The 23,011-nt window shown below is 45.6% G+C and overlaps 1 protein-coding gene across 6 annotated transcripts in view; it reads left to right on the forward strand.

Annotated features, from left to right (window-relative positions):
• Nucleotides 1-22,756, forward strand: part of LRRC7 (leucine rich repeat containing 7) — a 183,742-nt gene extending 160,986 nt beyond the window's left edge. For 4 of the 6 annotated variants that reach the window (XM_055725249.1, XM_055725243.1, XM_055725244.1 and 1 more), the window contains 5 exons: nt 921-1,040; nt 5,931-6,149; nt 7,435-7,527; nt 10,069-10,143; nt 14,463-22,756. In XM_055725249.1, coding sequence (XP_055581224.1) covers nt 921-1,040; nt 5,931-6,149; nt 7,435-7,527; nt 10,069-10,143; nt 14,463-14,570 — 615 coding nt within the window. In that variant the 3' untranslated portion in view covers nt 14,571-22,756. Of the gene's footprint in view, nt 1-920; nt 1,041-5,890; nt 6,150-7,434; nt 7,528-10,068; nt 10,144-14,462 lie in introns of those variants that run through there. The other 2 variants (XM_055725246.1, XM_055725247.1) reach the window with 2 other exon arrangements.
• The last annotated feature ends 255 nt before the right edge of the window (nt 22,757-23,011 follow it).

Below are 23,011 nucleotides of genomic sequence, written 5' to 3' on the forward strand. Positions count from 1 at the left end.
TAAGCATTAACTGACTAAGCACTGCATAATGCTGAGTGCTGTCAGTGGTCCCGCGATGTTGGCATTTTGGAAAGTCTGACACAAGGCATGCCCTTGTTACCAAAATTTCCAGTTATGGTAAAGAAATACAGAGACAGATAACAGAAAATCAGGATGGGACAGAAAAGGGTACATGTCCTCTAAAGTACTGAAAACAGGAGTAAAGTAACCAGGGGGAAAAGTGAAGAAACATGTATAACAGGAGAGAAAAGTGGAAAATAATAACAGAAGTATCAAGCTCATTTATGAAAGTTTAAATGTGTATTATGTCCATTCATATTCAGGAAAGCATTTAATTACTGATTAATATTGTACATATGATACACTTAACTTGGGCAAAACCAGCCATAGCCTAGAGAGCTCTGTGAGAAGCACACCGCGCACAGCGATGCACAGACCGTAGTGCGAGGTAAGAGTAGTCACAAATTCAATATTGCCATTAAGGAATATTTGCTGAAGAAGATACAAGGATATAATTTATCTTGGTGGCAAACACTAAATAAAGAAGTTGTCGATGCTTGAATGACCAGTAAGAAAGTTCTAAACCTGAATAACAGCAGACTGCACGTTTAAGCATGGAACTTTGCCAAAATTTGTTCCTCTGAAAATAATGAGTTACGTTAAATTAATTTTCTTTTCTGCCATCATTCATTATTCTCAATATTTCTTTTATATATCTTTCAAGATGTCCTGCTTGCAGAGACTCCCACAACAATATGATTGCACGTTAACAACATAATGTAAAAATGCAAGAGGATTACCATTTTAGCAATAGTGTGTTGCAGTTTAACTGGTTTGATTTACTGGAGTAAATATGAAGAGAGAATTTTCTGTCGTGGTGTGTCCAGTGACTAAAGGCTGCCCTACCGTTTCTGCAACAGACCCCATCGCAGCAGAGCAGCATCCTGGACAACGGGCAGGAGGAGGTGTCTGTGAGCAGCCAGTGGAACCCCTACCCGCTGGGGCGGCGGGACGTGCCCCCGGACACCGTCACAAAGAAGGTAAGCAGCAAGAGCAAAGCTGCTGACATAGCCATGGTTGTTGTCTCTCCCCAGCAAATCACTGGAAGGAGGAGAAGAGGTTAATGAGGACAGGTTTGGGAAACACCTGCTTTTGTTTCAGAGTTTAAAGCAATAATAATTATATATTAAGGATGGTGTTTTCATGCCTGCTACCCATTTTTGTATTTATTTATGCAGATGCCAGTAGTTACGTCTATAGTGTGTGAGATGAGCACAGTGGGCTTGGCAGGTTTATTCCTGGATGTATCACAGAGCCATCAGTTCCCTCTTGTCCTGAAAAGCCTTGATTCAAATGTTTCAATTACATTTTTCAGATCGTGACAAAAAATAAATGTGTTGAGATGGAGGCCAGCCCGGTGTCTGGTCAGTCACAGACATGCTAAGCACACATCATTTGCTGATAAACTCATTAGAAAGGGATCTAATTTCAAGTACCTTGTGGTGGTAGATACTAAATTACAGTGCTTGAATCTGGCCTGGTTCTGTGAAAACACTGGCTGCTCTCTCCCAGCCCCAACTTGGCTCTGCTCACCGACTGAGAAACTCATTTTTAGAAGCTCTGATCATAAAGCTGGAGAGTAGGGGATCTTGACAAACTAAACTGTTTGCAGTCAACTTTAGAAGGTGGAGCAGCACATGTAAGCAGTGATGATTACATTGATTGTTACCCATACGGAGATCAGTCCTGCTCCTTCCTGAAGTAAAGCCTTGTGAGTGAAGACCGGTGTGAAAGTCATAATGTGCACACTAATGACTTCTGTAGCATGATTAACCAACAGCACTGATGGGGCAAGTATGTCCCTACTGGCTTCACACCTTTTTATCCAGGGACAGTTTCAGAAGCAGTAGCACTCATACAGAAGTAGTGATGAGAGATATGTACAAGACAATTGCTTGGAGATGGGGGACGAAAGCCATTGCACCTAGAGCAGCCCAGAGGCTCCTTCCCAGGCACAGGAGGGTGAGGAGGAGGTGCCCTGGCGTGGTTCATGGAGTTGGCTCTGACGGCCAAGTAACTCGAAGGGTTTCTTTATCCTCTAGTATGCAAGAAACTAGGGTAAGAAATTTAAAAGGAGTCATTGCTTATCTTTGTTGGCATATTGGTATAAAACCTGTGTTTATCCATTCGCACAATCTAACACGGTCTATGTCTTGCATTTGTGCATCATCAGTGTTACTATAATAAGAAACCACAGATTCTGTTTTGTTCTGAATATTTCAGTATCTGGCTGCTCAGATGTGGTAAGTACAAACATTGCGTAACCATACTGAAATCTGCTTAACTCAGTGGAGCAATCCATTGTTACATCCGTTGTCAGCTACTTTAATTATACTGTAAATATTGGACACTGAGCTGAAAATAATTAACTTTTGTGGTGGATGTTAAATGAAGAATACAAATGAAATAGGGGAAGCAGTCTGCACAATAGAGATTTTTTCTGCAGAATAAATAATTCCCATTTCCAGGAAAGGCAGCTTATCCATCTCCAGCAAGAGCCACGTTGTGCATACACAAGAAGTAGTGATATGATCTCTTCAAAGTTTATTAGTAGGAGTGAGAAAATGAATTCTGAAAAATGTTTACCCACCATTCTCAGGAGGTAGTCTGCAATGTGCAGTTACGACAACGCTAATCTCTTCTCCATTGAAAGTGACCTCGAGTGTCTTGGTTTCCCAGCATCTGGGGATTAAAATATAGCAATTATTTGAAGTCAAGACTCAGAAAATCTATAGAATTGAAGTTCAACATAACAGACAATTGAGTGATGTAAATATAAATTGTAGTATATGTTTTGTTTTTCTACTAACCTAACAGCACTAGTGTGAATGGGCTCCTGCAGAGCAGAGTCACTACATGGTAGTGCTGCACTTGGGAAATCCCTGGAGGAAGAGCTGGGACTTGTTCTTCCAAGGGGAAGAGCTTGCGCTACAGATGGATGGAGTGTGTACTCAGGCTGATGTACTATGTATACAGACGCAGTAATACATGTTCCTAAATTATCCACACACAGGGGGCTGCTGTACGTATAGTGATGGCTATTTATGTATGGTAGGTAGGGTGGGAATACTACATAGTAATCTCCACATGATTATGTGGGGTGTAAATTCTTGGTTCTGTCCTTTTTGCTGTTCAGAATACAGATTAAATGCCAGTTTTATTTTAAGTATGATCATTTATGTGATCATCCCATAATTCATGGGCTATTTCTCCTGTGGAAAGCTGGATATTTTAATCTTCAAATTGAATAAGCCACTGATTTATTAAAAGACCACAGTATTTATGCTTCTTGGAAGATGACTTTTTCTGTCATGTCAACAAGACGGAAGTCAGCTACATTCTTGATTAAATCAATTGTATTCTGCATTAGCTGCCTCTGCATACAAAGGGAAAGGGTGGAAGTGTGGCTGGGGTCACCAGAAGGGAACCTGGAAATTGCTGCTTGTGAAAGAGGGAGGTTGAAGAGTGAGAGTGAAGATGGAAAATGAACAGGCTTCAGGCTGGCCACCGTGGCTACAGGGTGGTGACACTGAGGGCGAGCCATGCAGGTTTGGGGGGTGCCGGTCTCTGTTGGCTGCCGGCTGCGGGACTGCAGCAGCCCACGTGGCACCTGACACCATGCAGACTCGTGGAGATGCCTGCGTGGGCTGTAGTGGTCTCGGTGGATGTGGAAGGCGCCTATACCGTGGAACTGGAGCAAGGCAGCTGCCTCAAAACTACCATGTACAAAAGTGTCTGAGTCACCATTTCTCTCCCTTTCTGACTTGGGAGTGTTTCTGTTAGCCACTGATGGGAGGCTCAATACAGAGGCCTTTTTGCCTGATAAAAAGATTTGAGGTTTTTCAGTGAAGAAATGTTTGTATTTGAAATAGACATCTTCCTCTGAGGCAGACGGGACACCTGCTGTAGACTGTTGGGCAAACAGCAGAATTTATGAGTTTCTGCTTTTTTGGGATCATCTTGTGACAAGTGTGACACAATGTGAAGTGCAGAACCATGCTGCACGTGGCCACCTGCTCACCTGGCATCTCCGCAGTGCAGGGGGTGACGTGGGTTCAGCCGCCCGCTGTGGCTACGGCTTGTTGCTGCTGGGCAGTTAACGAATAGCTGCAAAGTTTGTCTTGAGCATTTTCTTTCCCTTCCGATCTTGGTTGATTGAAGGTCTCTGACCTGTAAGAGAGGGAAGTTCACAGTACAGACTGACTTCACCAGGCTGTTCTTGGAGTAAGTTTGTCATCGTCTCTTGAGCAATTCCATGTCAAGGAGAGTTTGGGGACTGAAGATTTCAGCACAGGGAGTAAGAGATGTCTCTGTCATTACGCACTTGAGACTATCTCTCTTGTACTAAAACGAAGAACCATCAGACGTATAATTCTGCCTAGTCCCTTTCTTTAAATGTTGTCAGCAAAAAAATAAGACAGAGCAGATCAGTTTTGCTTGTAATCACTGCACGTCTCGCTGGGATTTTGTGTTCAGTGACACGAGCAGCTCCAGCTGCATCTGTATTAACGATGCGTTCTGCAGATGATGCAAATCTGTTAATATGTATTTTTGCTATGACAACAAGCAATTACTTCCAGTGCCCTGGCTGCTATAACTTCCAAGGCCAGATGATTGGCCAATGGGTAAGGAATGTTTTGATCTTTTGCTGTATTAAATTTAGTTTTGTCTAAAATACAGACTCACAATTGGTGACTCTTCCACCCAGGATCATAAAGGTTCAGTTGCGCTGAGGATTAGACCTTCACGAGGTGATGTGATTGAGGTTACACCAGCCAACAACACAATGTGAAACGTTGTTTAAGCAGGTCTGTTTTGTGCGTAGAGGCTCACAGGTACTGGGACATGCAATCAGAATGCTCTGTCACATTCAAGCTGTTCAAATAATAGCGCTGGTTGGTGGGTGCATATAATCTGAAAACTCTCAGTAGCAACGGTGTGGTATTTCATGGAGGTAATAATGTTTGATCATACAACAGAGCATGGGTTTTGCTTGTTCCCTTACAGCTAAGTTGCATGTGAGTATTTATAAGAAACAACATTTTGCAATCTTTTGCAAAGATTTGCCTCAAATATTTATGTAATCTGTGTACCTAAATAGAGACTGTGTATCAAAGAGTAAGCAAGTATGTAACTTCACCATGTCAAGAACAGAATACAGAAAGCAGACCTCACCTGTTAGGTCACAGCTGCAAGCGTGAAAGGTGGTGGGGACAGAGGCAACGAAGAGTGATAGCAGTCATCCATTTTTTTCTGAAAATATCAAAAGGCCATGTCAATGTACATGCAGTATTTCACTTACATTTACAAAATATTAGAGCTTCAAATCAGCAGATGTTACCATAGAAATTTGATACTTTGATTAGTTACATTTTGCAAGAGCCACATTTGTTCTGAGGACAAGGCACAGGATTCAACTGATTGTGCTTTCCGTACATAGTGCACAATACTGGCCAATACCCGTATTTGGGTTATAAATCTTGTTCCAAACTACCCTCAGAAAAAAACCACACCCATTCCATTATCTTCAGAGTGTGCTATGATGAATAATCCACCCTGCTTCAATTTATTAAACGTTTTCAGTTCACAAAACATTCTGAGCAGGAGCATACATCATGACGTGAAGGAAAGAAATATTTTCTGTTTATAAAACATACGGTATACAGCTAACTTCCCTTCAACCGCCTAGGGTCACTGAACGCAATGGCCTTATCCTTGCTGCTTTTAATCACAGTTTCTTCCAACTGTGGTCAAAAGGCAAACCTCTGATATGATTTAAGAGGTTTGCTTTTACTTGACTCTGTAAGTTGTAATAATTGCTTCTTTTCAGCTTCCTGAATTTCTGGCCTAACGGGTTACGTTACCCACAGGCAGGTAGCCATATCCAGACTTTAATGGGATCGCAAAGCCTACAGCATCGGAGCCGTGAGCAGCAGTATGAAGGAAACATGAACAAAGTCACCATCCAGCAGTTCCAGCCGCCGCTGCCTATTCAGATTCCCTCTTCGCAGAGCTCTCGAGCACCTCAGACGGGGCGATGTTTAATCCAAACCAAGGGTCAGAGAAGTACGGATGCATATCAGGAGCAGGTGAGAAAGTGTGTCTATAAAATAACACTTGGACAAAAACTCCCTGTTTTTTTCTGCCCTGTGTACAGCAGGAGGAGGGAGCTGGGGCAGTGACAGTGCAGCAGGGCCGGGCAGCATCAGCAGGTACGGCCGAGCTGGGGGTGGGTGGGCAGCTCCGGCCTCTTCCCCAGCACCAGCACCAGCACCAACAGCCTTTTTGTTCTTGGATGGACCAAGCGACACAATCTGGCACTGAAGCTCCCAAACAGACCTAATGTCACTGGGTCATACCAAATGACTTGGCTGGCTTTGCCAGTTCCCAGGAACCTAGCTGAGTGCTCAGCGTGCAGCGTGTCTGGCACGGCGCAGGTCTTCCCCGCTTCGTATCGGCTGCTCCGGTTCAGCCCTGCGGAAGGCCAGCTGTGGCTCCAGTACCCCCGTCTAGCCAAGTGGGTGCCAAGGAGTTTCTTCATTAAGTGGTCCTGTCCCTTAATGATGGCAACTGAGACACCTGACTTGTAGAATAATGTTCAGAATCATTAGTAAACCTTTCTCTTGTGTCAAGTGTTGATAATTCACACGAGTAGCTGCCTATATTAACTCCCAGAGTATTGCACTGAACTTCAGAAGCAATTGCTTGTGTGGCTCGAGTACATGCTCAGGCTGGCTCAATGAGTAGTCATTTAGCTACACTGAAGCAATTTTTATTTTAAATCCAATTACCCAATGTCATTTAGAGTCATCCTGACTAAAAGATAAGATTCAGCACTATTTCCCGGAGTATGGCACTTGTAAAAGTGGTTGGTGTTCAGTGCAGGCTACCAGGGCTGTGGCTCTGGTCCTGAAAATGGTCTGAAGGTCTCAGAGCTTCACAGTACTTACTCCTTGGGTTTGTCCCAGGCATAGCACCCAGGGATGCTGCATGTGTGACACCTAGAAAAATAAAAGTGCACATGGTGAAGCCTCACAGACTGATTTATCCCAGTGTTTAATTGGAATGTTTGGCTGGTATGAACTGCTGAAGTCTAAAGGGTTGTTTTTTTCTGCTTGAAAATAAAATCTTAAAATATATGCAAAAATCCATGTAGCACTGTGAATATTACGGCATCGTTGCAGCAGGCTAAAATCGTGGCAATACTTTCAGTTTATAACGATATTCGGCTGACTTGGTGTTGTGTAATGCAGCTTCTGAGAGAGTCAGCTGGTCTTGTTAATGGTGAGACGGGATCTGTGCAAAGAAGATGCCATTGTTTAGACAAGCTTCAGTGCTGGCATTGACTTACCTTGCTGTATCTTTTTAACCTAGTTTTGTGTGAGGATAGAGAAGAATCCTGGCCTTGGTTTTAGTATCAGTGGTGGAATAAGTGGACAAGGAAATCCATTCAAACCTTCTGATAAGGTAAGTTATAAGTTTTTCTCTAATTAGTCCTTATTTTAGAGTGCTATGTAGTGGAGACATAGAGAACATGAGTAAAATTTTTATGCACTTCTTTTGTGATAATTGAAAGAAGTTTTTTCCTGTGCCTCACTAGTTGGGGGGTTTTTTGTTAAGGGAGTGCTGTTCGCTGCCTTTTAATTTTTGGGTTTGTTTGTTTTTTCCCCCTGGTTAATGAAGATTAGAGAATCAAAGCAGAAAGCACATAGGTGTCTGCCTTGTATTCCATGTGTAAGATAGTTTTTCAGATTGTTTTCTGGCGAATTGTGTCTCTCACTTCTTTCTTTTAGGAGTCAATATAGCCCCTGATTTGACTTTGAGTAAAGTCATTAGAGGGGATACTAAACCAGTAATAGCATCGCTAGGTAGCTGAAATGCCGAATAAAACCGGCCTGGCTGGACCCTGGCCTGGAGATCGTTGGTGCCTCACACACACCGTGGAAGCAGCCTTGTGCTCTGTACTGGGAATTAAACCTGTCACCGTTATGGTACATGAGGGCCAGGGAGACTCAGTAGTCGTTCTGGGAATTGCATGTTTCAGAGGCTGATAAATCTCTGTACAGTAAAAGGAAGCCTAGTAAAAACACAACACCTGGTGACTATCAGCTACACGGGGCTTTGGGATTAGGAAGTGGGCTCTTAGACCTGTGAATTTACCTGTTCCGTGCAGTAAAACTGACTGGAGTTTGTTGAAAAACAAGTACTATGGGTATCTCTTTGTAGAACATATTCTTGTAGTTTATATTCTTTGATAGTACTGGGTTCAGTAAGAGACAGTCATAACTTCCATAAATACTATGTTTGGCAAATGATGAAATTAAAACTGTCTTTTCATCTCTTCTCAAAAATTTGAGATCTGCAGGCAAATTAAATAAAATCATTTCCCCATGACTCGGAATTACAACAGAAAGCTAACTGGAAATGTAAAATACCCTTGGAAATAGAAATCTAACACAGTCTTAATTCCTTTCAGTTTTCTCATTGACAATCCCTGTTTTGGACATCAAGAGTAGTTCCATTTAATGACATAACCATTAGGCTTTTTAATGACTCTCCCTTAAAACATACATACTTCGATGTCCTTCTGTGAGACTGCACACTAGAATTACACTTCATAACATTATGGGTTTATTCCACAGTTCAGTGTGTGATGCTAGAATTAAGCTGCATTATGCCATCTATCCCTCGCTTGAAATTACTAAAGAAGAGTCTGTATCCCACTGTGAATGTGTCTGCACCAGTAATGTGCAGACCACTATTTACAGCTGTATGTTTCTGTGTTGTTACTCTGAAATGTGGCTGCCTGCACCGTTCAGTCAGATTTATCATGTTTTAAGTATCACAGAGGCGCTAAGAGGGAGGTGCTCTCTCGTCAGACACGCCAGTCGTTTGCGATGGGTTTAAGTCGCACGTAGGGTACTGTTCTGTCTGTGAGGTGGGGTCAGCGGGGATGGCAGTGAGCACTGGTGCCTGACGATACCCCTCTGCCGTGGCACGCTGCTGGTTTGGCAAGGAAAGGACAGGAAAAGCATAAAACGCACAGAAGCGATCAGTCGTTCCGAACGGCAGACTTGGGTCAAGTTAATGGCACGTGGATGAAATTTAAGCAGCTCCCGAGGAGCTCAGGTTTTTATAAGGTTAATAGAAATCCTGGACAGTACCTTGCTGCAGAAGGCTATCAGATCCCTCAAGGACCTACATGATTTGCGTGGTGATACCAAGCAGGGAATTTCTCTGGTGCCTGTGGGAGCAGTGTAAGTGGCTAAGGGTCAGCCTGAGCTCGGCTCTAGCCTGCGTAGTGCTCACCCCGGCACGGGGCAGGCACAGCAGGGGGAGGGACTGAGGGGACAGAAGTAAGGGCAGCATGAGCTGTATGGGAAATATTTCAAATGGGCTCATCACCTAGGAACTCCATCTTTGATTTGGGGGCTTATTAACATATTTTACTGAAATTCTGAAAAAAAATCTAAAAATATTACTTAACAACTTTTCCCTTTTCACAGTCATTCACTCATCAGACACTGGTTTAAGTGCCAGTCCTACAGACCATTGTTCTGAATATCTCAAGGGCTGAATAGCGAGACCACTTTTTAGAAATTATTTTTAAACTTTTTTTTTTTTTTTCTTAGAGGAAGTAAACAAAGGTCACTGATAGATTATGGTATGCGTTATTCCAATAAATCAATGCTTGCTCCATTTTAATTATCCTCCTGATAACCCTGTTACTCCTGCCATGTTCATATTGGACATTATTTTGTGACATGGAATCTTAGTTTCAAATGGCCCACAATTATGTGTCTGTCGGGTGGTGAGCAGCTGAAGGTCATGGAGAGCCGCTACAAACCCATACTAGTGTTTGACTGCAATCAGATCAAAAAACGAGTTTAGTGTTTAGACCATTGCCAGAGTATATAAAGCCCCCAGACACCAGTTAGGGAGACACCTGTATTTTGGGAACTAGTTCTTGGTGATAGCATCCTAACCTCTGTTACTTCTGACTTATAGGGTATCTTTGTTACTAGGGTTCAGCCTGACGGACCAGCATCCAGCCTGCTCCAGCCTGGCGATAAGATCCTCCAGGTACGGATGGATTTAACTGCTTTGTAACTCAGCTCAGTCTTTGCGTCTTAGAAGTACAGTGACGCTGTTTTCAGTACAAGTTAACTGCTCATGGTGTTGTTACAGGAGTTCAGTATTGAGTTATGCCAGTGTTACCGCAGTACTTTTGAAAGCTGGTCTTGGGAGGAATAAAGCTGTTTGAAAGCAAACTGAGGATGTGAAAAAGAGGCACTGGGGCGTGCTGCCTGACTGGCGGGGAGCTGAAATACACCCGGGGAGCACCCTGAGAGCAGAGGGGCCGCAGCACAGCCAGGAGCCAGGCCATCCTGCATTTTGCCTGCTCCCTCCCCAGGGGTGCTGAGTAAGGCTTGTGGCTGCCAGCACCAGCCTTCTGGGGCCGGGGGCGGCACTGCAGGAAAGGGTTAATGCTTATAAACTGTCACAGAAAGGACTCAGGTGACATGTTTAAACTCTAAAATCAAAATAATCCTTACATCATATCCGGCTTCCCCACACCAGTGGTGCAGGGAGGAAGGAGCTTTACAAGCAGTTTCACAAGTGTAGTATATGACAAAGCAAGGCGTGTTTAGTTTTTACCTTTGCAGCTGATTGGCCCTGGGGTAAGGAGCTATGTAGTCACATTTTTTGACAGAATTGCAGTATTTTTGCCTCTCTTTCACTGCCTCAGCATTTTTGAATGCACTCTCATGAAAAACAGCCACTATTGAATCCATGCTGGATCATGGAAGCATCTGCCTAATTTACAGAGAAATCTCAGCTTTCTGTTTTCTTTTTTGTTTCTGTAACAAGTATTTTCTGCATTCCAGTGAACTTTTAAATAGAAAGGCGGGCTATTGCTGAACATACCTTTCACAAATTCCTCATTCACAGAAAATAACAGCATCCATGTAGAAAAGTGTTTTCTACCATGTCCTGCGAGGTTGATTTTGGATTTTTATTTTGTTAAGCCTGGAAAATGTGTTGCTGTTGGCAGCTGCTTCTGACAAAAGGAAGAGAGTCACACTGTAGTTGTCGGAAAGGCTTGTAACAGTCCTTACAGCCATTCCCACGGGTAGGGTAAGAAGTTAACTGTGTTTCAATCATTTGTGTGAAGGAAGTCAGCAAACCAAAGGTGTTCCAAGTGTCTTCGGTAGCCTGTCCCCTCCTGCCTCCCTCTGTCCTTCGCTCCCCCTGCCCCTCCTACCAGGCACTGCACTTTACCAGCTCAAGCCTACAGCAGGCAACGCGTGTTTAATGGCTACTGTGTTCCAATACCAGTGAAATGCAGAATAGAGAAGTAGTTAGAATACTCAAGGTGCTATATTGAAAGCTGATCTGAGAAACAAAAATGAGTAAAATATGTTAAAAAGTAACAGCAAAATAAGGTGAGGGGGCTGCCTGCATGGGGACGCAGTGGGCATACGGCAGCGAGTGGTCCTGACGGAGTGGTGCGGGGGCCGTGGTGTTCTGCACAGGGTCAGGCCCCTTGCGTGTGTGCCCCTCGCGTGTCTCTGTCAAAGCCGTACGCTTTTGACCTGCCTTTATTTTCTAGCTATAGTTATGCCAGGTGATTTCCTCTGATGGGCAGCAGGCCCTCAGGAGCTGGGATTTCTCGTGTTTCAGCATGTGTTCCTGAACTAAGAGCACTTACGTATATTTACAGAGTCACATTTAAGGTACTGCTGCATTTCTGGGGGGACAGCAGTTTTTACTCTCCTTATATATTAATCAGGTTGATGAAGTTTGTTTGACGTTGCACATTGGCATTCTTGTAGGATCATGGATTAGACTCAGCAGGGTTTCTCGTTTGTCACCGTCCGCACATCATGTCCAGTTCTCTGGCAAGAACACTTTGCTTTCATTTGCAATTACTTCTGCCCATGCTTAGTAGCTAGCACCAGGTGTTCGTTTGTATTGTGGCAAGTAAAAGGGCGGTCATTAATCTCATGAAGGAATTAACAGAGGAAAACACCTAACTGTGATGAAGGATGTTTTACGTCTCAGATATAAGCAACGCCTTCAGCTGAAAGTATCCAGTCCCCTAGGCAACAGAACTTGAAACTGCTGATAGTCACCAGCATCACTTCACCTCCGCCCCCATTTTCCACTGTTACCATCACCTCTGTTTGCATTTATCTCATGGGACAACCCCCTGCCAGAGACCAGGGCTCTGTCACACCAGTTACCGCATCAGAGGAAGTTCCTCTTCACCCATTATCTCTGCTCTTTGGCTCTGGTGCTATCTCTGCCGCTTGTCTTCCACTGGTGGTGACACCAGTTTCTGCTGGGACTCCGAGGGAGGAACCACCTTCCTGTGTTTTCTCAGTCTTAGTCCTCTGCCCTTGAATTATTTGATAAGTAGGAATTATTTTTCTGTTACAAAAATAGCAGCAGTTTACTAGGTGACTTTTAAGGAGGGACAGTCGCATGGCTGCTACGGCTGTCAGCAAGGAGAGAGCAGCTCTGTCAGCCATGTCACACAATTTTTCCACCGTATGTTAAAGGCTGCCCTTCAGTTCTACGAAATCGTGTTTTGGTGGCTCCATGATTCAGCTAAAAACCATTCTAATAATTAGAACCAAATAGTAACTCAATGTGTAAATATAAGTGCAGATTTCATAGCATATTTTGTGAGGGGTGTGAGACCACAGCAGGAATGAAAGGAGTAGATTTTGATTATCATTAATTTATATGTTAAGTAGCAAATCCCTCTGGGTGTGACCTGCTTAGGAATGTTTGGATGTGTATCCCTTGCAGCCCTCTTCCACCGAGAAACCTTCCCTGTAGAGAAGTTTCTCCACTAGCAAGAGCTGAACGTGTCGTGTTCTCCCGTGTTCTCCCGCGCCCCTCACCGCGGCTGGGGCCGAGAAGGGGGCAGGCAGAGCTGGCCTGCTCTCAGCTTTCTTTGCAGGTGGTTACTGTTTTTCCTCTCCGAATGAGCAGTACAGATCCCAGTGCTGTGTGGCCAATAAACTGAAACCTTTTCAGTTTCCCTCTGAATTACGTGAGAGTCCAAGCTGGCCTCAAACTGAGTGCCAGAAGGGTGCCCAACTGTGGCTCATAAATCAATGTCTTTGAAACTTCCTGCCCAAAATCTGTATTCCTGTTTCTCAGGGCAAATGTAGTTAATTGTGTGCTGTAGTTAATTGTGTGAGCTACTTGTCACTGTTGCGTGGCTGCTGCTTTTTCTCTGCCTGCCCGCTGCCGTACCTGTGCAGCGCTTGGCGCCAGAGCTCGCAGCAACCCACACCGTTGCGCAGGAACCTTCACATGCCGAGGAAGCGCCACCACGCTCAGGGGCTTCCTGCCCAGGTGACGCTGCAGCCACGTGTGTGCTGCCCTTCTGTAACCATCGTTCCGGGCCCGCCCGGCAGCCTTTAATACAGCCAGGGGTAGTTTATTAACCAAAGCACAAAGGCATCACTAACCTGGTGTACACGCTAGTTAAGGCAGCTATGCACGTGTGCTGCGGGAGTGCAGCACATTTGCAGAACGGCTGGGAGCTGGAGCCCCACTCCACCCCGGACAGCCTGGCCGCCTGCCGGAGCGAGCGCTGTGCCATGCCGTGCCGGCCTGCAGCGATGGGCCCCGGGGCCAGGCCGGCTGGGGCATGGCGGGGGCAGGGGCAGCGTTTGCCCGCTGCGGGCCCCCCCTGTGGCAGGGCACCCGGGGGGCGTCTGGAGGCTCCCACGGCCAGCGGGGTGGCAGGTGTCTGCAGAGAGCGGCACCCCGTCCAGGTCCGATGGCCTCGCAGGCTCGCTTGAGTCTTTCGCTTTGTATCTTCTGCTTTGGCTCATGGATCACACTCAACCATTGGCAATTATGTTTAAAATTTGACTCTTTTAACTAGCATGCTAACTGCCAAGTTATGGAAGGACTTGGTTAGCCTGAAAGCAGGACAGTGTATCCAGTAAATTATTGCCTCGTTGCACATGCAGAACGTCTGCGCCTGCTCTGAGCCGCAGCCCACCTTTGCTGTCGGCGATGCGTCCTGGCAGCATGAACTTTGAGCTTTTCACAGTGCTTGAGAACCTTACGCCCCAGCGTTCCTGCTGCTTCAGCAAATACGCGGGATGTCCCAGAGTCAGGGAAGAATGTGAGCTGGAAAGGAGCCCCGGCTTCAGCTAGCTCAGCCCCTGCCCGAGGCCACGGGGTGCAGCATCTGCCCAACAGAAACGTGCTCTCTCAGTGGCACAAACCCCTGCCTGCAGGAGGTCGTTAACGCAGTGACCGTTTATTTTAGGCTTGGCTTTAGTTTTCACATGCCCCTTTGCTGCCCCAAAATGAAGACACTAATTGATACCTCATTTGATTTCTCTTTTCTTGTCTTTGTGTTACAGGCGAACGGACACAGTTTTGTACATATGGAACACGAGAAAGCTGTGCTACTACTGAAGAGTTTCCAGAATACAGTAGACCTAGTTATTCAACGTGAGCTTACTGTCTAAATATTTTTTTATAAATAGTAAATATGTCTAGCCAGATCTAATGTTCAAACAGATTTATACATAGGAAACAAATTTTTTTGCCAATTGCTGGACCAATGGCAAACAGTAGTGCCAAATGTATAATACTCTATGTTAGTACCAATCATCTTGGAAAAAATATATTAACTATATAAAATATTGTTCATGTGGCTATGTATTAGTTTTAATTGTCAGCCTCTGGCTGTGCATTGGTGCGTTTTTTTAACCAAGTTACTTCTTAAAAGTCAATTTCATATGATTTCAAAACACAGAAGCACATACAAATTCTTTAGGAATTCTACTGTCCATCAGAAACACTGCCTCAAAGTTGTATATGCCTTTATAAAGATAAAATATATTAACCTGTACTTCCCATGAAATATTTCTATCATGTCACATACAAAAATATAGAGAAAAAATATTTTCATAAACACCTCAAAGAAAGTATATATTAAATTAAATTTAATAGTGTTCATTTATTTTCAATGCAAAGATATTATATGCCTTATGAAAATACCTGTACATATGCAGTGTGTATAGCTGGCTCCATATTAATTAGTAAAAAAATGTCACTATACAGGGTGAGATACTTAATAAATTATACTGTCAACTCTGGGACCTAGATATGAATAACCTACACGGAAATTGGTTAACTTCCTTTCGTTTGACACTTGTAGTTGGTTCCGTGTGAACACACTAAACGACGCGCAGGGAGTTCAGACAGGTATGCTTCACAAACGGAAGAAGGTTGTGACGGGTGGCAGTAGAACCCCTTTTGTTGCTGCTAATCTTATTACCTAACTTTTTAATTTAAAATTGCAGGCCCTTTCCTTGCCTCGCCCATTGCCCCAGTCTTACATTGGTCTGTATTTTCACTGCTGCCCAGCCTCGCTGGCCCCTGCTCGCTGCACCCACCATCAGCGAGGCTTTAACCTCCATGTGATCCTTTCCTTCAGTCACGGTCTCGTTAATGGGAGCAGATCCAGCCCGGCTGTGCCACGCTGCAGGGGAGCAGGAGTGGCACCGAGCCACCCTGCGGAAGTGTGCGGCTTGGAGCCCCTTCAGGTGGGAGCCCGGGCGCTGTCCCCACGGGGAGCGCTGACAGCACAGGACTGCAAAGCTGCCGGGTTCAGCTCTGCAGACCAGGTGTCCGTAACTGACAGCAGGAGGGAAAAATGTAAGAAAACTTCCCACCAGATTTTTTCCAGGGGACCCAGTTTCCATTGACCTGCTGCCACTGATGGCAAGGGACAGCAGGGAGAGCCAGCACCTGCTCCAGGAGGGACAGGCTCGCCTGCACCTTTTCCAGCTGGATTAGAAACACCCCGAAAAACCCAGGTCAGAGGAGTGTAGCTGTAGCACGAGGGCACAGCCACAAACATTTTCCTTTTCTGCGTGTAAGAGCCTGTAGAAATTCCTAGACCTTCCTCCTTTTCCCAGCAAGTGCACACTGACTGAGGTAATTATATTTCAAATTCAACTCGATTTCAGAAGCCAATACAGCCACTCTGTCCCACGTCTGCTCTGCTCTGTGGGCCTAGTGCTGCTCCCAGAGGTGCAGGCACGTTCTGTGGGGGTTTGCTGCCGGCCTGTGCACAGCAAGCGGGAGGACTGAGCTGTGGAAGGCGCTGCCAGCATCCCTGGCACCACCGAAAGGCACTGGCACTGCCCGTTCCCACACAGGCAGCTTGGGGTGCGAGGGCCTTCGCCGGGCTGCAGCAAAACAAAGTCAGGGAAGAGAAACCTGCTGAGGGTACCAGCTGCCCAGCACTCGCTCTGGGTTCGGGTGGCTGAAGAGCACCTGTGCACACAGGAGAGAGAAAAGAACCCATACCTAACAATTAAATTACAAATTAGTCAAATAGGTAGAGTAGGAACCACCCCCTAATATTATTATGAAGCCCCAACTTTATAACTTCTCTGGTTGGTTTGTGGGGTTTTTTCCTTTCTTTCTTTCTGGACTCTGTGGCCAGTGGTGAGAAGCAGAGCCCGGCCAGGCCGTGGCACTGAACCGGCGGGCTGCGTCACTGCAGAGCTGCAGCCCCGCTCTCTGCTCCGCTCGGGGATTTCTTTCATGGTCACTTGGAAAGTGACACTTCCACACTGGCGCATAAGCTCCCTGTGCTGCGGCTGGCTGCATCTCCCTTTTTCTCCTCAGTCAAAAGGAACAATTAAGTGTATTAGTATAAACTTTAACAAAACATAAATTCCAAGCTGACTGAGCAGGTTCCCACATCCCATGAATTTCACCTTATCCAAGCGAGTGTTCCGGCTGGAAGAGCTTCTGTACCACCAGAGAGGCAACACACCACCAGATGCCACAGTGAGCCACAGCTGATCCAAAAATTTACAGTTTGAGTAAATGGTTTTATGATATTCAGAACATAGATTTAATAGACAATTAATACTTTTCAACAAATTTTTAAATCTTCCTGATACCACAAGCTAAAAAAACTTGCTGAATTCACGAGATTTGGTTTCGTTGTTTGCCTAGTCTTTTCTGCTTTCAGTTTTCTAGCACATGGATGTAGTTTCACCATGTGCTGTCAAACCGCAGAGCCCTCCTCACCCTTTTCTAACATTCATGGCTTTTCAGAGGCCAAACCTTCCATTCTGAAGTCATCTCTGCCCTTTGAACGCAGAAATAAGGATTTCTTCAATATCAAGTTCAGGAAATTGTGGACACCTACATAGCTTTTACTTTCTTTATGTTGAATGGGAATTCGGTCCCTTAGTAGACATTTATGCATTAAATTATTCTGTGGAGCTGCCTTTTGTCTTTTCATGCGGAAAATCACTCTTCTGAGGGTGACCGTGCAGGATGAAGCGGCACATCTGCTGTTACGCACGCTGTAGGCACTGCACCACGGCACAGCTCCCCAGCCCAGAGACCCTTCCCTGGATGCCACTTCCAGCAGGGAAACGCTTCCAATGATGCTGCACCACTGTCCGATGACACCATACAGCACACGACGCACCCAGCTGCCCCCCGCAAGCACAATGCCAGGGCGGGCTCCCGAGACACGCAGCAGCATTACATGTACACGTTCCATACGTAGCACCAGAACTGTGGCTGGGAGTTGCAGATACAAGAAGGATGAGGAGGCTCTGCCAGGTAACAACTGACAGGTAAAAATGGGGTAACTGGAAAAAGCAAGTGAGCTTTGGCGCTTGTGAATACCATACTCTGAGCTCAGGTGGTTTTCTGCAGGCTGAGTTGTTAGAGCTGAAGCACAGTGGCATCACCGGTGGGGCTGTGTGCAGGACTATGATTCAACATTGCAGAGTGCTTTCGTTTATGAATTATAATCAAAAGGAAATTACAATAAAATCAAGTTAGTGCAGTGGACTGTCACATTTAAGTCCCTAACTCTGCCAAAACTCCCAGTGACACTCTAAAAGGGGCTGGGGGAGAGTCTGGACTCCCAGCTGAAACGTACAGCAGCAACACTTTAACACCAACCCACTCCGCCCCAAAAATACCAAATACTTATTTTTTGCATTATTTTTATTCAAATTGGCTGAAATTATGTTTAGCTATCACTAGTAATATTATGAGCAATTAAAATTACTTAAATGGGACTACTTAGGATTTCTACATTAGGCTTTCAGAAAAACTTGCACATTTGTCTTTCCTGCCAGGTCTCCTGTAACCTCACAGACACAACCACGTGCAGCTGGGCACGGGTAGGGTATGACGTTATGCACATGCTTCGCATGTAGTTAGGGTATTTTATTATTTTTTTCTACTAAATGCAATTATATGGCAAGTGCTGAGGTCAGGTGGCAGCTCACCCTGAGGTGAGCTCCACGGGTGGGTTCACTTTCTTGTGCGTGAATGCGTTTTGATCCAGGCAAGCAGAGTCTCAAAACGCAGGTGGTTCCCCTTCTCTAGGCCGCGCAGCGCTCCCAGCCCACGGAGCGCTCTCCCGCACCAACGCAAGCACTCAAACGCAGGATCTTTGTAAAGCTACTGGTGGTAATTTTCCTACTGACTGAAAGGGGCTGTGCCTAGAACCACCCTGGGGAAGTCCAGCGTGCAGCCAGCAGCTCTCCCCCGCCAGCGCGTGTTCCCATGGCAATACGTCTGTTAGCTGGGAACACACCGTTTGGCTTTTTTAGGCTTTTTTTTTTTCCCATGCAATAAACACTTAACTAACACTCCTCAGGGAAGGGCTAGATTAGAAAAGGAAGCCTGCACAGTAATTCCCTCATCCTCATTTTGCAACAAGTTTTAAGGGTCTCAGTGGTCAGTGCCACTGTTCCCATTCTTGCGCTACCCGCCGTACCCCCCCTGCGGGGCCTCCTCCACCCAGCGTGCTGTGCCAAAACCCAGTGGCCAGATGGGCTCATTTGCTTTTCTGCAGTCTTGTTACAAGGCAGCTCTTGTGGGGATAAAAGAAAGGAGCAGGGGGAGAAAAAATGCTGTTTCCAAAATGCTTAGTTGGTTTTTTTCAAAATAAGGAAAGAGCAGCCCCCCAGGACACCTGCAGGGCTCACCGGTCTTCATAATTTACACCTTTTCCCATTCACAGCTCGCAGTGTTTATCTGGGTGTTGCTAAACTCTGACATTTAGCAGTCAGTTGTGCAGATCTGTGACCATGAACATCATCAAATCTGCTCTGGTGTTTTCCAAGGTATTTTTAACATGTCCATGTCTATGCTTCCTGGCCCTACGCTAGCTCCCGAGGGGAGGCCAGGGTGTGCCAGCCAGGGGCGCAGGACAAAGCTGAGCACGTAAGCGACAGCTGAGGGTAAGGTCCCAGCGCTGGGAGCAGCGCAGGCAGCCCTTCAGGGGGTCGCTGGGGACACCCCGCCTGCCCCACCGCTGAGGCGTTTGTAGGGCAGCCTTCTTCCCAACAGAGTGAGAAGCCTTTGGCCACGCTGCTCTAACAGCTGTATTTCCAGCTCATACAGGAACATCTGGAAAGTGAAACCCCTCATGTTACAGACCAGCACGAATCTTCATGAGCCCAAAGTCCAACTCAGAATTGCAGTATAAAACATCGAGGAGGTTGGTGTGCTGTTGCTAGTAAGCACTTTGAAGGTGAAGGCGTTCCTTGGTTAAACCTCTCTGGCTTGTAATATAGCATTTAGTTACCTTATGCAATCACAAAAATGCGTACTTATGGATATGTGTGTATATATATGTATGTATCTGATAGAGATATATGCAACAGTGAATGCAAAGGGAGTATTAAATGACAAACCCTACCTTTCAGCCGGCTCACGTGCAGGCTCTGGTCTCAAGACACGACGCAAGGTCAGCAGCAGGAGCGCTGGGCCTCAGGGGAAGTAACCGCCTAGAGGAAAAGGGCCAGAGCCCGGGTGCGGCGCTGCCCAGCCTCCTCCATGGAAGGAAGCTGACAAGCAGCGGGGCTGTGTCCCACCACCGTGCCACCCCTCTCCCGCACTGCCAGGCAGGCCCTGTAAAACAGAAACGGGGTTAGACACAAGTATCCAATTGCCACAGTCCGTGAGCAGGCGCTGGCACGCCGCGGTCGAGGGCTGCGGAGTTGCCACTTACCTTAGCAGCAGCTGTAACTGGTGGGATTTTACGTTTCAGGATTCCCAAATGAGAATAACATTTTATCTGAAGTTTGAGCTCCCTGCCCACGGGCTGGTAGTGTGCACCACGTCCCTGTCCCGCCTCAGCGCTCTTCCCTTCTGCCTTCAAAAATTCAATTTTAAGCAAATGCAGAAAGATGTATGATTTCATTTTTAGGCAATTGGATTTAAGGATTAAATTTCACTTGTCAGTCTTGCCAGTGTGAGCGGAATACAACGTAACGATACAACTTTCAGGCCAGTAGTTTGGATAGGATACGAATTAATTGGTGGTTTGGTTTTGTTTTGAACACCTTTGGTGATGGCGGGCGTCAAGCCACGTGTGCGGCACAGCAGTGGCATGCAGAGGCCAGGCGAGGACGCCCGTGCTCTGCCCCGCCGAGGGCGTGCAGGGCGGCTGGCGGCAACTTCCATGGAAAAGCAAATTTCAAAAAGACACTATTTGCCAATCATAGAATTTAAATAGTTTCTCTTAAACAAAAAAAACCAAAACAAACACCACACCCAAACCAAAAAACCCAATTGCTTTTTGCCAGTCCTCTTCCTGGACAATTCCAGCGAATATTCTGGAAGTGAAAGATGTCATTGCATTGCGTAAGAATTTCCCCAGCCCTTGTAAGGTGTTTTCCGCAGCACCACAGCCCGGGCACAGCCCTGCAGCACACGAGGCTTCATCTCTGTCAGTCGGGGCCTTCTCTGTCTCTGTGCTGGCACGTCTGGCTTTGCCCCCAACCCCTGGGCAGAACAAACGCTCTCATCAGTTCGGTTTTCTACTTGTGAGTACTGTATCCAGTTCAGAACCAACAGCTTACTTTAATAAAAATTTTACCATTTTATAAAAGACATGTTTAATTATGATGGAGATGGCTGTATTGTAATTAATATTTTGAGATAATTGTGATTTTGAGCTTAAATTATATACAGAAAATGGTCATTTTTGTATGTGTTAAAAGATTGCTATATTACAAATGACTAACTGTACTTTTCAGTTTAATTACAGTATTAATGTAAATAAAGCTGAATGAAGAAATATTTACTACTTTATTAACATAGATTGTGAATGTACTTAATGTTTTTTGCAGTATAAAGACTTACTGAACTTGAAAGCTGCTTCATTTTATGTGCAGAAAGGTACTTCAAAATTATATTTTAAATCTATTGATTCAGTGCAATCAATTATATTGTTAGTTCATTTGCACATGCAGGTTGTATCCTTCCAGTTTTATTTCATGTATGACACTTACCCGTAAGGTGCATATTGTGTTTAGAATGCATTTTGCAGATGCTTCTGTACATAAAACAAATACAGGGACTAAAACAATGCTGTGCAGTGTATAGCAGAGCCATTTTTCGGCTTTGGTGTACCCAACTTTTTCAGTATTTAAAAAAGTGTTTTGAATAACATTAAAAAGTCTCTTTATGGTATAAATAATAAAACCGTCACCTTATTGTAATTCATTTTTGTCATCTTTTACTCAGAGGGAAGGACCGATTCCCATTACCAGATAGGTCAGAGACCTCAAAATCAAGCTGCCTCCCTTGTGCAGCTGTAGCTATGGTGAGCCATGACATACGGAAATAGAGTGGCTGCAAGCTTGTGAAGCCGCTCAGCAGCTGCTGCTCGGGTACCAATCCGTATGAAAGATGGGAAAACACGAGAGGGTCTGGGGGATGACAGCAGCAGTTCCACCACCTGAGTAACTACACAACAGCTCTTACCTGTTTGAAGCCCAAACAAGGCACACAGACACGATCACGTAAGTTTACCAGGAGCCGCCTTCCCCTTCCCTCTCCGCTGCCACCCCAGTCCCTCTCATCTAGAGCAGGTTAGCGCCAGGCGGCGGCTCCAGCCACGCTCCGGTCCTTCTCTGGGGGTGACAGGGTACAGCGGCGTGCAAGGCGCCTCAGCCAGCCTTGCTCTTCTTGGATGGTGCTCGCTAAATCTCAAGACCCGGAGAATGAGTTAAGTGAACGTCTCCAGAACCGACATAAAATACAAAACCTGGAAAGGTTGAACCGGATTAAATTTTGCTGCATTACTGAAAGGACAAGTGGAGAAAGGGAAACACTTCCATTACACTCTTTTTTTTGCCTCCTTATAAGCACATACCCCAGGAAGGATACCCACGCGACGGCAGCCTTCGCACAGAGGCTGCATGGCAGAGTGCGGCAGACCCCTGTCCCTAAAGCTCCATGAGGGTACCTGTCACTTGAAAGCTTTTCCTGTGTTGCAAAGCAGTAAGCAGTTACAGTCAGGAGCAGCAGTTGTACAGAGGGACAGCAGCAAAAAAAGTGGGAGAAAACAGACAACCCTGCTCAAATACCAGAAGCAAGGCAGCCACCTTGGCCCGGCATCATGCCTGGCCACATGTGCTGTGCTGCCCACAGCAGCCACGCGGTACAGGCAGCCGCACAGCTCCAGTGACAGGCGGCTGGTCCTTCTCTGTGTGCTTATGGCAGCACTCAGTGTAGTTTTTAAAAAACCAAACGCCACCAACAGGAATCCATCCGGTACCCGTTTCAAACCCATTTCTAATGCCTGGAGCAGCCTGACAGAGACACAATGGCTCGGCAGTCACAAAGCCACCAGCCCTTCCTTTTATATTATTAATATCCATGACGCAGTAGTTACTAAAAAAAGTATCACTTTCAGGATGTGGAAGCATATTGAAATAAAAAATGAAAAGCAAATAAATGTCACTGGCTAGGAAAACTGAATTACAGTGTGTACTTAAAAAAACCCCAAACCATACAGCCAAGAGGAAACATTTATTGTTCCAATGCAGCTACCAACATCAACCACCTTGTACGTGAGGCACGCACACGGCTGCAGCACGTCTCGGACCATGCCCTT

The sequence above is a fragment of the Falco cherrug genome, chromosome 12 (genome assembly GCF_023634085.1).
Source record: "Falco cherrug isolate bFalChe1 chromosome 12, bFalChe1.pri, whole genome shotgun sequence".
In the NCBI taxonomy this organism is placed as follows: domain Eukaryota; kingdom Metazoa; phylum Chordata; class Aves; order Falconiformes; family Falconidae; genus Falco; species Falco cherrug.